The following is a 16,481-nucleotide window of genomic DNA, read 5'->3' as shown; positions in this document are numbered from 1 at the left end:
TAATATTAACGGCCCCTCTGTTCTGATTGGCTAACAGTTTCAAGAGTGAAACGTGAGACACCGCAGCCCGGCAGCTACAGGTAGGGAAAACTCTCCGGTAATAAACGACGACAACCGCTCAACCGCTTTGAAAAAAAACACTTTGTTAGTCTATTATTTCTTACAATAATGATAATGAGCGAACCTTTGTGACGCCACAAAGTTACGGAAGTCCAAATGGCTCGTTTAGAGGCTCGCTTTTCTAATATGGATTGTGTGGATTTAGTTGGCGACCGTGCGTTTTGATACTTTCACCATGTTTAGATGGACCATCCAACTCCTTTATCATCACAGAGGCAAGGGGAATCCTGTTTTACATGATATGGGAACTTTAAAGATATTTCATTTTCAAAAAGGCAGTTTCATACTGACTCCAGCCAACACATTAACACATTCAAATATTTAATAACTTTGTCGTTTACATTTATATATGTATTTTTACATCACATTTTAAGCATTTAGATGAAACTCATCCAGTCAGACTTCAACTGACTGGTAGAATAAACTGTCACCAACATTACAAAAAAAAATAGTAAGGAGTGTAAGGGTCAGAGACAGAGGGCCCTGATAAAATAGATGTACTGTAAATATTCCTGTCCCTAGACTAATCGTGTGTGATAGAGAAGAGCTAGGTAAAGAAATAACAAGTGGAAGTTGTTTCTGTTGAAAAGACAGAAGCATTTTCAGAGGAAGGAGAGGAAGAAGATAGCCTTGATATAAGGTATTTTGTGAAGAAAAGCTTATTGGTGAACTCATTAGAGAACCACGGGAGCTACTGATGTGATAAAATAGTATTTATTTCACAGAAACATACAAGGACAGGAAGAAAAAAACAGCTTATGGTGATATTTGTCGTACACATAAAGCAAAAAAATAGACTATGTACATCTGAGAATGGATGCCTGAGTTTAATTTGAGTTATATAAACTAAAACCAACAGGCTCCATCTGCTCTCACATACTGCAGAGGAACACACGAAGACTGAGAATACCACTAGAGGATCCACAGAGACAAAGAAAACCATCACTAGAGAGATCAATAGATGGCAATCAATAGAGTTTCACACTGTATAGAAAGACAACGGATCACTTTGAGCCTCAGAAACAGGGTGGACAGGGTGAAAAAGGGGGTTACAATACTTTGATACTGCACATTGCCCACATAAAATACACTCTGATGGATGGTTCATAAGTTGTGAGTTAGTTAACATTAGCAAAGTGTCTCTATGGAAACTGTATTTAGGTGTATCATCAAAAATAATTTGCACAGGAAGAGAAAATTCTGATTTATTTGACCTTCTCTGACTTTTACATTGCTGTGTAGACAGGGGAAATCAGATTTTTTGCACCTGTGTAAACTCAGCCATAACAGCAAAAAGGATATTTTGATTTATTTTTCATTTTCTGACTTTTACACTGCTGTTTAGACAGGGAAAAACTTTTTTTTTGTGCCTGTGTAAACCCATACCACTCAAGAGCTGGGTGTATTTAATTTTAATTAACATATATATATTTTTTACTATCATTATTAAGGTATTTCTGCTTTGTTAGACAGCATACATTTATCCAGAACAATGAGTGAGCAACTAGAGGTTCGCTATGTTGCTGAAAGACACTTCAGCTTGGTTTGACTTTAAAATTGACTTTTAAACTTTTAAATGACTTTTAAAAATGTAAAAATGTCATTACAAAGTGTAAATAATATAATTTGGATGGAGAGCTTGTGAAATTGTGATGGTCAAGCGTCTCATTTGTGATTACAACAGCAGAATCAAATGCAGCTAATATCGCGATTCATTTTTCTGCCCCACGATAACGTATTGTCACATTTTTGTATTGCGATATATTGAATTTCGAAATATCGTCCCATCCCTACTGCATTTTGTATCTAATATTATTATATGTAGTTGTAGACCCACTGTCATATCACATGTTGTGGTGAGATTTATGTTGTGAAGGATAATCTTCAACTATAGAAACACATAGTTTTCATTCATACTGCACATCCATTACCAGCCTACATCGCATTGAACAAAAAATCCAGTCAAAAAATTATGGAATTTTGAAATGTGTAGAAACCTTGAACAAAAGCACTCAGTAAACTAAAGTTTAGACTCATTCAGAATGACTGACTTGACTCGACTTGACTCACTTGACTTGATAAAGGACTATATAAATAAACAAAACAGTTATTCTCCGTCTTGCATCACAACAATCAGAAAAATCATTGTCCTAATATTGACCAAGCTTCCCTCATGGAGTTACTCACTGGGCAAAGTGCAATGTGACAGACATGACTGTTATTGTTTCTGGTGAATTCAAGTCATCTGGGTTTGGTACTTAGGCTGCACTCACACAGAAACAGAAAAGATGAATTTTATCTTATGGCTCAGTGACAAATAACATGGAACTTGATTTCTCTCTGTTTAGACAGCGATAAGAAAATCAGATCTGAGCCACCAAAGAATAAAAAAAAAACATTTTCTGTTCTAATGTAAATACGCCCAGTGTGCTACTGTAGGACATGCACGTGGATTTGTGGAACCTCCAAACTCTCTGTTGTGCAGATCTTGTCTTTAAATCATATTTCATGTTGTTTCTCCTTGTTTAGACTGCCGTGAAGATACAGTATATCTACCACTAAAAGTTAAAAGAGATTTTTTTTTGGCTGTGTTAAAAAGCCATATTTTTCCTCTATAGTTTGCATTCCATTAAAAATATTAGAGTGAATTCTACACACCAATGTAACAGAGATAATGTATATTTTGCTTGCTGTATTGATAATTAGTTGTGATAAGGGTCCACACTGTTGCATTAATTGACTATAAGTATGTAAATAAACAATTAGTTGCTCTTGTTAGTTCAATTAAGGGAGTATTTTGCTGCACATAAACATTTGATGTGATTGAATTTACACAGGCTCAAAAATATCCGATGATTAACCTTTTGTAACACATATCCTTTCTACACAGGAATAAACCCATAATCTTTTTTTTCCCCGATTTAGACAGAAATGAAAAGATCAGATCAAAAAACGAACAGATTTCTTTTTGTTCTTTGTGAATGCTGCCGCATGCATAAAAATGAATGAAAATGAACAGTTTTGATTCAGAATAAAGCAAGTTGGATGAAGACTAATTCATCAAACACTTTGTCCATACAGTAACCATACAGTAATAGAGCTTCATATAACTGGGGAAAGAGACGGTGAACACAAATACATAATGATGGGAGGGTTTCCCAGACATGGATAAGCGCTAGTCGTCGGCTAATGTGATTTTTCAATTGGAATCTCCATTCAGTCCCTTGAGGACTTTGCATTGCGATGTGCAATTTGGATTCTTCTCCGCAAAACTAAAGTTATCATTGCATTTTGTATTTATTTGCATTGAAGGTGCAAATCTGCAATGACAGAATATTTGTTGTTAATCGATTTAATTATATTCTTTATAAGACAGATTTCCTAAACTCCCTATGAAATTAAAATGCATTTCTTTTTCAATAGTTTCAAAAATGACCTACAGGGTTTGATTGGTTTTGAATCCAGGTCAAAACTGCAATCCTTTGCAATATTTGCATGGAATTGTAAATTTTACAAAACATATGCAATTCCAAGATGGACTGCTTATTAAAAAATATTAAAAGGCTAGGTGAATACATGTCTGTGAAACTATCCCAAAGAATATATGAGTTTTTTTTCTCTACATACAAACATCACTTATAGTAACATAACATACATGAAATGTATCTCATAATGATTGATATACAATAATATACAAAAAAAAGCTTCAATTGGATCCATGCATAATATGTAGAGCTAGCTTGTGACATACAGTTGTCCAACCTGGAAAAGGTTTGACTAGATGCACCTTGTGTTTCTGATACAAACTACACAGTCAATCAATAAATCAATTGATAACTACACAGCTTTGGATCAACAGAATATAACCACAAAACCAACAGAAAGAATGAAAAAAAAAAAAACATAAAAAAAAATGTTTTGTGTCTGATGTTTTCCCAGTCAGGCAGTCGGGCCTCGGATTTCCATCTGTGGCAGAAAGTTTACAAGCTCAGACAAAAGCACAAACTCTACCAGAGGTTTTAGGGGCTTTTCACACAGTAAGCGATTCAGAGGTGGAAAGTAACTAAGTACATTTACTCAAGTACTGTACTTAAGTACAATTTTGAGGTACTGGCACTTTAGTATTTCCATTTTGTGAGACTTTCTACTTTTCCTCCACTACATTTCAGAGGGAAATCTTGTTCTTTTCCCTCCACTACATTTATCTGACGGCTGGAGTTACTAGTTACTTTGCAGAATAAGGTTTTACATGCAAAACATATGATAAGCTCATAAAATCTGTTGCATTGTTAGAGTTTAAACTCCCCAACAGTATATGGAGCAGTTAGACCGACAACATTAAAATACTTCTTACAGGCTAATGCTTCAATAATTTAACTCTCTGAAAGAATGAGGACTTTTACTTTTGATACTTAAGTACATCTTACTGCTAATACAAAAGTAAACTTTTGAATGCAGAACTTTTACTTTTAATGAAGTATTTTTCCATTATGGTATTGCTACTTTTACTTAAGTAAAGGACTTGAGTACTTTTTCCACCGTTGGCCACATTTGCGCTCGGCTCACCCACAGAATTTTTGATGACGTGTTGCGGCGTTTGACCAATTGATGAACGCTATCTTGCTTGACCTATAAAACGAGAGTCTACTGATTTCTCAGTCATGGACAGCTGCAGCAGCAATTTATTGCCGCGATCCATGGCTGCTGCTTCTATGGTTGATTTGTGTGAATGTCCTGCACTTTATTTCCCTCCAAAATTTTACTGTTTCCCTCCAAAAACTTTGTAGGAGCACAGTCATCACTTGTAAGGTCCCACTGAGTCGCCCACATATCAAAGAGTACCATTTAGAGAACTGAAAACTACTGTAGCAACCATGTGTAAAATTATATGTACGTATATGTAATTCTATGTAAATTATATTTAAAATTTATTTATTATTTATTTATTTAAGAAGAAAAAAACAATGAGAACAAAAAAATTATATTCAGCAATTACCAGTGTATTCTTACATTTATTGTGCATTTTTGAGATATCACGCAGGAAAAGGTACACTCTGGGCGGGACAAGCACCAACTGCACACTGCTGGCTGTTTCCATGGTAACCACGTGCGTATATCGTTTCACGTTCTGTCTGATCATAGCGGGGAGGACGGCGGGTTCGTGTGGCACCGCGCTTACCGTCTGAAAAGCACCTTACCTCAAAGTTAAGATGTGAGCAGCTGGAGTAAACTCATTTGTCACAATATGTCGCATTTTCTTTTCATTTTCTCTCATTTTCCCCCATTTGAGGTGAACCTACAGTAATGCTTTCTGGGGGAAACCCAAACAAGGAACAGAAAATGCAAAAAAAAAAAATGCTTTGTTCAGATATCTGTGTGAGATTTGTGCTGGACAGGGGGTTTCCCAAAGGTCTTTTAGCTGCTCTGTTGATTTTGATGGAACACACATCACCCAGTCTGGGAACCTGCTTTCGTCCCCCTGATTACCTCTGACTACTGCAGTTGGTTTTTTTTTTGTTTGTTTTTTTCAAATAACAGTAACATTACCATATATGCCAATTTTGTGCAATCAGATTTCTTAAATCCCATGACGTGTAACCTAAAACAGTTTAATAATATGGAACTTTAATGATCTCTTTAGGGAAATTCTCCTTTCTTTTGCCCCTTCACCACAAAGAGGTCAGAGGTCAGAGGTCAGCTACAGAACAGCCTCTCTGGAGCTGGTAGGGACTCACCGCTGAGTTGCTCCCCTTTTATTACTCACAACAAAGGTGAGGCTGCTTGACCAACTCAATATGTAAAACAACATACATGAAATAGCCAAAGGCATCCAGTAGTTGTGTTTTTTATGGAAAAAATGTCTAAACAGTGCTGTTTTTCAAATGTTTATGTTCTGCATTTGAGCACATTCCCACACAGAAAATAATCTAACAAATAATCTAACGAGATTTGAATATGTTCTGCCTTTCACATGTCAAGCTATGTTTCTTACTATATGCAATTTGTAACATAGGCATCCGTATAAGAGAGACTTAAAAAATCTACAAAAATCTACTATAAATCTTTTAAGGGCTTATAAATTTCACACTATGAAAGTGGCCACTATTAAACTTCTATATAGAAGAAATCATAGAAGGCAGATCTTGTATGATTCTTGTAAAGCCTTTTTGAATGGGTCAGTAAGCGTTTGCTGCTCACTTGCCTGCCAAATAATTTAAGGACTACAATGGGAATAAGTCACACAACTTAATTGCGTCATCTGGATTTATAATGCTGAAGGATGCATGATGGTAAAATTGTATTTGAATTTATGAATAACCCAACCGACCAACCGACTAGGCTGGACTGGATTTAAGCAGGGTGGATCTGATTTCTGTTTCCCTGAATGGGTAAGGTGGCACAAGAAGCCAAATTCACTGTTTAATCTTCATAAACAGGGAACTCAGAAGTAACAACTAACTAACTAAAATTTAAAATCCCGTTTTGCCAACTCGCTCATCGTTTTCAGACCTGATTTGAGAAAGAAGTTACTCCTAGGGGATTCTTTGGAGTCTAGACTGGACTGAGTATCTACGGCTGAGTATCTCTAGGTAACTGAGTATCAGTGATAATGCTGGTGGTTTGTGAAAGGCCAGTATCTCTCTCTTTCTCTCTCTCTCCTCTGAGGTATACACACATCCAGATACAGCGGATGGATGGATAGACAGAAGGTGTACAAAACAAAAAAGAAAAAATGTTTGCACTGAAGATGTCAGAAAACAAAACCAAACATAATAAAACATAAAATATTTTGTCTATATATATATACCCCCTCCCCGACCTTATATTCTCCATGTCCGTCCCTCAGGTCAGGAGCCAATCACAGGTGACTTCCTGTCCCTCAGCTGAAATTATAATGCCCGTAGTTGCTGCTTTGGCATCAGACACACACAGAGAAAACTGGCAAAAATTCTGCTTCCTTCACAGCATTGAGTCGGTCGGTCAGTCGATTTAATAACGGACACGCGTTAATCCGTTTCTTCGCACAAAGTGCGAAACTAAAAAAAAACAACAAAACAGAAAACAAACCGATAAAAAACTAAATACTTTCCCCTGGCCAGAAAATAAAATGACAAAAAAAAACTAAAATCTGTGGGAAGGAGAATTTCCCAAGAACATACAAAAACAAAACAAAAACTAAAAACAAACCACGACGCCAACGATGAAAACAATGAAAAACAAAAGAAAAAAAAGCCAAAAATCAAATGTAAAAATGGACCGAACTGTTGTGGGTGAGGGTCAGTCAGTCAGGAGAGAGGCAAGTCCCGTATTTCTCTTCCTATATAAAAAAACAACCCATAATCCTCTATTCTCCTGTTTGGCAGCGGCACTTCTTGTCCACGCTTGTAGCCGTAAAAAGTTCAAAGTTGAAAAAGTCTGACCCCTTTCTCCAAAAGGTCAAAGGTCAGTCCACCTGAAGCAGCATGGATTGTGGGTGGAGTCAAATCTACTAGTGCAGCGTGGGTAATGTAGTTCGCTGAGGATTGTCAGTGAGTTGTGATGAATTTACCCCAAGAAAACTGTTCAGGGTCCAGCTTCTCTGCTCCATGGATCGTAGGTGGAGGCAGGTGATGTCTGCTGGTGCACTATGGGTAATGTAGTTTGTAGAATATACCCAGGAAAGCCCAGTAATTGCCGCATTTGCAAAACTTCCCCTTTATCCGTGTTTACACTGGGTAACTTTGCTCTACTCTGCACAGTTCCTTATATGGGTTTAGTCCTCGTCCCCCTGGATCGTGGATGGAGTCTGACTGATGCATTGCGGTTATTGTAGTTTATTGAGGACGGTCAGCGCACTGCAGTGGTAAAAACGGGGGGCTGACACTGGGGAGGAGCCCTAGAACGGGCTGACAAGGAGAAGATACTCGAACCCAACCTGAGAGGAGAGGAAAGGAGAGGAGAGAGGAAACAGGAGAGGAGAGGAGAGGAGAGGAGTTGGAGAAAAGAGGAGGAGAAAAGTTGGAGAAAAGAAGAGGCAAGAGGAGAGAAGAAAAGAGGAGAGGGGTTGGAGGAAGGAGGAGAAAAGTTGAAGAAAAAAGTAAACAAGTAGGAGAAAAGAAGAGGGGAGAGGAGACAAGAAAAGAGGAGAGGAGAGGAGGCAAAATAGGAGGAAAATGAGAGGAGGAAGAGGAGAAGGTAGAGGACGAGAAATGTGAGGCAGGAGGAGAGAAGAGCGAAGAGAAGGCAACTTTAAGAAAACATGTATAAATCATAATGTAATTAAGCACTGCCTTGACAGCACAGATTGAAATAACAGAGTCGGATGATGGATATACAGGCATGCACACAGGGTTATAATCTGTGTGTGTGTGTGTGTGTGTGTGTGTCTGTGTGTGTGTGTGTGTGTGTGTGATGCTTGTAATCACATGTTGGCTGGCTATCTGAGCGGTTGTCTGAATGTTGTTTATAGCAGTGCTTTGAACTTTTGGCTTTTTTAGTTCATACTTCAGCAGATCTTTCCTTTGCTTTCACTTGATGCCTTCGCTTACCATCTGTCGCCGTTCTGTGGCGGCTATTCAGATCTAAAAGAGGCGAGACTTTAGATACTTAATTAGGACTCCAATTAGCCTCGCCACAGTGGGTGTTATTCATGCGGAGGTCCACAACTATCCACCAAACAGAAAGCCATGTGTGGCCGCCAGTGAGAACTCAAAAAAATAACACTTTTAGCACAACATATGCATGGGGAAAATTCAAATAAAAAAGAATATAACAAAAGAGAGCAAATGTCATAGAACAAATTACACATATAAAAAGTTAAAAGTAACATCAAAGCATGCTTTACACTATATACATATTTATCGTTCAACAAGAGTTGAAACCTATGTCATGATAAGATGATAAAAAAAAAAAAAACACTAACAGCATGGATTTTCACCAGGTGGCTAAACAAATATTGCAATTAATAAATATAAATAAAAAAAAATGTAATAAATATTCCACAAAAAACATAAATGTAAAGCATTCAACCGGAGTTGACGCCTATTACAAAAAAAAAAAAAAAAAAAAAAAAGACAGCATGGATTTTGACTGGAATAACTCGACTGAAAATAATGGAAATTAAACTAAAAATCTAAAAACTAAAAAAAGTTAAGATGAAAAATAAAAACATGTATATATGAACCTGCAGGTGTGTGTGTGTTTGTGTGTGTAGGTAATGGTTGGGTCCATAGGTGTGTATGTGTGTGTGTGTGTGTGTGTGTGTGTGTGTGTAATTGTCTCACGTTAGATTGGCATGGACTTCATCTTGACCATAGAGGTGAGTTCCTGTTTGTTTTCATGATTGCGCCTCTTCTGCCGCACCCTGCATAAACAACAACAAACAAAACATCATGTTATGATCCAAAAACAACATAGCATTATCCCACAAAAACATTATGTTGTGTATTTAATATCACTATAGGCTTTGTAACATAAATATGACTGAAAGCTAACATACAATGGAGTGTGTGTGTGTCTGTGTGTGTATTATTGAAAGTGAAAATACAGTGGACAAAAATGTATTTGTGTGTACATGCATGCACGTGCATGTGTGTGTGTGTGTGTGTGTGTGTGTGTAAGCATAGAAGCCTTTCTGCATGTGTTTATCTTTGGTCAACTGGTCAGCGGCAGCAAACCCTAGCATGGACTGTGGATGTGGAGTACGTAGGTGTGTGTGTGTGTGTGGGTGTGTCATTGTGTGTGTGTGTGTGTGTGTGTGTGTGTCAGGAGTGTGTGTCTCACCACACGACTAGGATGAGTGACAGGACGGTGGTGAGGATGACCACGGAGAACAGAACCAGCAGAATCACCAGACCCAGATTACATTCTTCTTCCACGCCACAGTCTGCAGGCGACAGGAGAGGGAGGAGAAGAGGGGGATGACAGAAAAAAACAAAGAAAGAGAGAGACAAGGAGTGATGTTTGCAGTCATTCAACATTTAACGTCTCTAAAAACATGATTGACATTATTTTTCCAGCTTGATATTTCATGACTTAAAATATAAAATACATAACATTTAACATGATGATACGTTTTCAAGGTCCTGAACACACTTTGTATACTAAGTTGTTGTATACAAAAGCCTCATAAAACCAGAGAAAATATAAAAGTTTTACACATTATTTTTTTCCTCTTTGTTTTGACTGACACTGAGGAAACTTTCCCATGCCAATGAGGTCCTGTCAGCTCTTTGAAAGACTTTTTTGGTGACTAATTTACTTTTTATTGGTGTTTTTTTTCATTACTGACTAACTGTTACTTGCTGATGTTCTGAATTATAAACTTGGGTAACACTTTCAATTACAGTCATTTTTTGGAGGTTTAAATTTCTGGGGTCAATTTGACCCCAAACATAAAAGGCGCTTGTTAATTTTAATAGGAGGGTAAAAAAAAAAAAACAGACAGTTGAATGAGAATTAAAGAAGAAAGATTGGAGAATAAAATGAACATAGAAGGGGCAGAGATTGTGAGAAACAGGTGGAAAGATAGAGGATAGAGTGAGGAGGAAGGGAGAGGGAGATTATAGAGTGAAAAAAATAATAAAATATGAGAGATGTGAAGAGGAGTGAAGAAAAAGAAAATAAAAGATGAAAAGCAAAAACAAAGAGAGTGAGGTTGAATAAAACAGGGTTCACATGTGGGTTCACATTTCTCTGGGTTGTTGTCCTGTCCTAAAGTCACGCACGGAGACCATATGACTTTCAAAATATGTAGTAAGCATTTTTACGCACTTTTTATAATCTTGTGTGTGTGTGTGTGTGTGTGGGTGGGTGGGTGTGTGGTAGGAAGAGAGAGAGAGAGAAAAGAGAGGGTGTGTGTGGAGTCTCCTCTTTTAATTACTCTCTGGTGAGAAGTTAATTGAAAGACCTTCATTACAGCTTTCACACAAACACACATTTATCATACTGAGAGGAGTAAACAACTCTCTCTCTCTCTCTCTCTCTCTCTCACACACACACACACACACACACACAGAAAACCACACACATTCAAAGCAAGGGGAAGTGACAGGAGTAGCTCTCCCACACACACACACAACGCTCTTTCTCACACATTTATATACACACACTTAGAGTCATGGTTGGCAGTAATGATGCTCGCATACACAGATTAGGCACATAGGCAAAAAAGACACAAACACATACACACAAGCACACACACAAACAGTGAAATGTGCAAAAACACACGTGGTATTTACAAGATTAAAAAGTGTTCTAGATTTATGCACACATCTGCAAATGACACACACATATATGATTCACATAAACAAACACACATTCATCATACGTCCAAGGAACAACACGAGCAAATGTGCTGCATACACACACCCACGCACGCACGTACACGCACACACACACGCACACACACACACACACACACACACACCAAAAAGACATCTGGTTTCTAGTAGGCCAGCTCAAAGAAATCTGACACAGTCAATCACAGATACATTCAACGCTCTACTCTACTGCCAACACTGTGTGTGTGTGTGTGTGTGTGTGTGTGTGTATGTGTGTGTTTGTGAGTGTGTGTGTGCATGTTTACATTAGCACGTTTGCTGTATGTGTCATACGTGTGTATTTGTGTTTGATATGCATACACTTACAATGCTTTTTATATCGCAAGTACAACCAAATTATGAGTGTTTATGTGTGTGTGTGTGTGTGTGTGTGTGTGTGTGTGTGCGTGCCTTTCCTCTCCTGCCAGATATGGAAAAAGCGAGGTCGTATGGCAGCGAGAGAAAGCAAGAGAGCATTTCCCCCTTCAAGTGCCTCCAGCTTGTGCACATAATACTGAAAAAAACATTTCTGTTTAGGAACAGAAAAGGTAGTTAGGTGTTCTAATACGTCACCAAGGAAACATAATACAACAGGTAGCTCTAGCTGAGATGTCTAATTGGTCGAAAAGACTGAGCTGTCTGATCGGTAATTTGAACTTTATGAAGCTTTATGGATTTGTTGCTAAGCTACAATTTGATAACCAAGGAGCTTTTTCACCATTTTTCCAACTTGTCCTGTTTTCACCTGTATATATAGTGCAATGTTTTGCACTAAACTCTTCAGCCTGTGCACATACTGTATAAAAACATAATACCCCAGAGGGTGCAATTTACTGCAATTATACATAATTTGGTGATGCAGCCAGGCTCGAGGTACTTGCACTGTTCTATCCATAATAACAGTAAATAATGCCTTCTCAGCAATTATTGCTACATTAATGACTGCAGTTGCTCCTTGTTCCTGTCATAAAATTGGGCAAAAAATGATCCTGTGGTGGCAGTGGAGGGAAGGAAGAGGTTTTGTAAAAAAAAAAGATTAATGTCGTACACCTTTTCAGGCTCGAACCCAAACTGAGCAAATTTATTGTCACATTAAAATCCACTGGCACGCTTCTGAGAACGTCCTGGAAACAGAAGGCCGACGCATTTTGATCCTGATCCATCATTTAAGCAGCTTGGCTCTATTAATAATTTCCCCCACAAATAAGTTCATATGTGTTTTGGTTCTGAGTGTAATAATACAAGTTTTACTGTGTGACTTTGAAGCATTGGACATTTCAGGGACTTTACGCTTTGTGTCTGGATACAGAGTACATATGATTCTCCATAGAAATAAATCTTGTTTATTTCATTCAGGCTTTGTGTCTGAATATAGAGGCAATATAATTAACAACAACACTTTACAAGTAAAATCTCCCAAGAAGTAATTACTTGTGTATTTTGGGTGTGGATATGATAATAGTACGAGTCTTCGTGACCCAGCAGTAGAGGTTTCAGACTTGGTGTGTGAATATAGAGGCAATTATAACTGACGATGACACCTTAAAATATAATTCTCCCTCGGGGAAATGTCTTGTGTATTTTAATCCTGAACACGACGACAGTATGAGTCTTACTGAGTGACTCTGGAGCATTGGAGGTCTCAGGAAAGACTTCAACAGGCAGTATGAAGCTGTTTACATGTTTGAAGTTGAAGAAGTTGAAGTATAAGTAGTAGTTAAAGTGGTTGTAGTAGAAGTAGTAGTAGTATCAGTAGCAGCAGTAGTAATACTAGCAGTAGAAGTAATAGTAGCAGTAGCAGTAGTAGAATTAGTAGTAGTGGTAATAGTAATAGTAGTAGTGCTGGTAGTAGCAGTAGTAATAGCAGTATAGCAGTAGTACTAGTACTAGTAGCAGTAATAGAAGTAGCATTAGTAGCACCAGTAGTAGTGGTAATGGTAGTAGCAGTAGTACCACAGCAGTAGTAGTAGTAGTAGTAGTAGCAGTAGTAGTAGCAGTAATAATAGTAGTAGTAGTAATATTAGCAATAGAGTAGTAGTTGCAGCAGTAGTAGTATAAGTAGTAGTAGCATTAGTAGTAATAGTAATAGCAGTAGTAGTAGTAGTAGTAGTAGTAGTAGCAGTAGTAGTAGTAGTAGTAGCAGTAGTAACAGTAGTAGTAGTAGTAGTAGTAGTAGTAGTAGTAGCAGTAGTAACAGTAGTAGTAGTAGTAGTAGTAGTAGTAGTAGTAGTAGCAGTAGTAACAGTAGTAGTAGTAGTAGTAGTAGCAGTAGTAACAGTAGTAGTAGTAGTAGTAGTAGTAGTAGTAGTAGTAGTAGTAGTAGCAGTAGTAACAGTAGTAGTAGTAGTAGTAGTAGTAGTAGTAGTAGTAGTAACAGTAGTAGTAGTAGTAGTAGTAGTAGTAGTAGCAGTAGTAACAGTAGTAGTAGTAGTAGTAGTAGTAGTAGCAGTAGTAGTAGTAGTAGTAGCAGTAGTAACAGTAGTAGTAGTAGTAGTAGCAGTAGTAACAGTAGTAGTAGTAGTAGTAGCAGTAGTAACAGTAGTAGTAGTAGTAGTAGTAGTAGTAGTAGTAGTAGCAGTAGTAACAGTAGTAGTAGTAGTAGTCGTAGTAGTAGCAGTAGTAACAGTAGTAGTAGCAGTAGTAGCAGTAGTAGCAGTAGTAGTAGTAGTAGTAGCAGTAGCAGTACAGTAATAGTAGCAGTAGTAGTAGTAGTAGTAGACTTTGTGTCTGAATACAGAAACAATGTATTTCTCTCTGAAGTAATCAATAGATTTTTATGAATGGGGCATTATTACAACATGAGTCTTACTCGGTGTCTTCACAGTGGAAGTGTCAGGCTTTGTGTTCACTGGAAATGAATCATCTGGGAACAGATCCCCCGGCAGGAACTCCTCTGCAGGCTCACCGGTGCTGTAGGCTGCAACACACACACATAAAATATTTATTTATGTCCAAATAAATACAAGCATACAAAGGACATAAACACTGTTAATGCAGTCAGATATTGAGTCAGTCAGTTACATAAGTGCCTAATTGGCAACCACATTGTTGCATACACACAGGATGAAAACAGTGGAAGGTCGAAGGATAACAGACAGGATCCACTTCATGGGTATAAAAAGCAGCGCCTTCTCCATATTGAGCGGCTACCAATGATAGCAGATACTGAACAATACCTCGCTAACTGCTTGGTCCTTCTCTTAGGGAGACCAGCCATCTGAAGGCCCCTCACAACTAGCTTGTACACATGACCCAGGCTGCCAAATATGAAAACTAAAAGTTTGCACACACACACAAAAACACACGTGTAAAACACATAAAACAAAATGAATCCTGTATCCTTTTTCTAGTTCATAGTATTGTAGTTTTGTTGCCCTTGCACTTGTTTCTTTACTAAGCTCCATATAAATATGGGATTCACAAGTACTGACTGCTACATGTCTTCAAGTGACCTTGAAGACGGGCATTAACACACTTGTCTTTCTGACCTTGCCAAGGCTGGCCCTGCCCCTCCGTGCTCCACTCGCTCCACTGGCTGTCTGTGTCCACCCCGTCCTGCGCTCGCACCTGGACCTGGTGCAGGTGGCCAGCCAGGGCGTCAAATATTTTGACCAGACTGTCATTGCACTCAATCTGAGAGAGAGAGAGAGAGAGAGAGGAGAGAGAGAGAGAGAGAGAGAGAGCACAAGAAAAATGAGCATGCCAGCTAACCATTCTGTGTGTGCACATGTCCAAGCTTGTTTGTGAGTAATTCACCAGTACAAATGACACGCTGAGTGACGCTGCATGGTGCAAAGACTCTAATTAACTATAAATGAGAATTTCTCTGCAATACAGTCGGCTTAGTGTATGCAGCGTACTGACAGCACAGGAACAACAGGAGAAAGTTGAAATATGGAGGAGTATGGACGGGCATGATAACCACTTTTTCTTTTTTTTAGATTATGTTTTGGCCATTTTTTGCCTTTATTTGATAGATAAAGTAGAGAGAGACAGGAAGGATTGGGAAGAGAAAGAGGAGGGATAACAAGAGAATGGCTGATGTAAATACACTGTATGTATGTGCACGCATGTGTTTATTTGTGTGTGTGTGTGTGTGTGTGTGTGTGTGTGTGTGTGTGTGTGTGTGTGTGTGTGTGTGTGTGTGAGTCTGTGTGTGAGTTTTCATGTGTGTGTTACTGAGTGAGAAATCCATGATTTGCAAACTACATCTAGTCTTACAGAATCCAAACAAAATTAACCAAATTGTGGTTCTTACTGAATGATAGCAGGTAACTGAAGTCCTTTGTTAACAACCTGGTGGCACATTTCTAGACAGGATTCTCTATATAGTAAAAGATAATGTACACAGAGCCTCTTTGGGTCAGCGCTTATTTTACAATAATGACTGGCTTGCTGTCCATTATTCTGCTCATTTCACAGCTACTTAACAAAGACATTAATCATTTGATACAAAATACTGATTTTAAATTATTTTATTACAAGCTAGTTATTTACAAGCTTCTACCTACAAACTACGCCAGCAGGACTGTCTGCAGTAACCAAGAAGTAACGTCTTTTATTGATTGATTGATTGATTGATTGATTGATTGATTAGATGTGAAACAGCGGTATTCAACAAAGAATGATGCACTTCAGGTATTGATTTTCTTACAAAATCCTTTCATATATACTGTATTCCTACTGACCTTTGACCAGTGTGTGGAGCCAGCTGGTCTGTATCTGATCTCAAACGTCAGAGGGAAGGCTAAGTGGATCGGCCAGGAGGAGGGGTAGCTCCATGAGACCACCAGCCTGGTGGGGTAGCCCACCTCCGCCTGCACCGACACCAACTCTGGAGGGTCTGGTTTCACTGCAGGGGGGGGGGGGGGGTGGGGGGGGGGGGGGGGGTGGGAGAGAGAGAGAGAGAGAGAGAGAGAGGGGGGGGGGGGGGGGGGGGGAGAGAGAGAGATAACAGATTAACTGATTTGATTTGAAGAACTTGCCATACAACGCAAAACACAATAAATACAACAATTAAAAGATCATAAGATGTTCGTGGCACTCAGTTTGCCTTAAAAC

General features: G+C 38.5%; 1 protein-coding gene and 1 long non-coding RNA gene across 2 annotated transcripts in view; both read right to left on the bottom strand.

Moving 5' to 3' along the window:
* Positions 1-812: 812 nt before the first annotated feature.
* LOC144542176 (uncharacterized) lies at positions 813-3,058 on the bottom strand. Its single transcript, XR_013507127.1, has 2 exons — positions 1,478-3,058; positions 813-1,446 (listed from the first exon to the last, which is right to left on the bottom strand). It is a non-coding gene; the product is annotated as an uncharacterized LOC144542176 (long non-coding RNA).
* A 3,215-nt stretch (positions 3,059-6,273) lies between these two features.
* il11ra (interleukin 11 receptor subunit alpha) overlaps positions 6,274-16,481 on the bottom strand; it is a 108,447-nt gene continuing 98,239 nt past the window's right edge. The window contains exons 7-12 of the mRNA XM_071900866.2: positions 16,109-16,272; positions 14,909-15,053; positions 14,230-14,337; positions 9,883-9,985; positions 9,384-9,463; positions 6,274-8,035 (exon numbers count right to left, since the gene is read on the bottom strand). Coding sequence (XP_071756967.1) covers positions 9,385-9,463; positions 9,883-9,985; positions 14,230-14,337; positions 14,909-15,053; positions 16,109-16,272 — 599 coding nt within the window. The 3' untranslated portion in view covers positions 6,274-8,035; position 9,384. The remainder of the gene's footprint in view (positions 8,036-9,383; positions 9,464-9,882; positions 9,986-14,229; positions 14,338-14,908; positions 15,054-16,108; positions 16,273-16,481) is intronic.

This window comes from Centroberyx gerrardi, chromosome 2 (assembly GCF_048128805.1).
Source record: "Centroberyx gerrardi isolate f3 chromosome 2, fCenGer3.hap1.cur.20231027, whole genome shotgun sequence".
NCBI lineage: Eukaryota > Metazoa > Chordata > Actinopteri > Beryciformes > Berycidae > Centroberyx > Centroberyx gerrardi.
The sequence above is the reverse complement of the archived record's forward strand: the minus strand, read 5'-3'. Positions and strand labels throughout refer to the sequence as shown.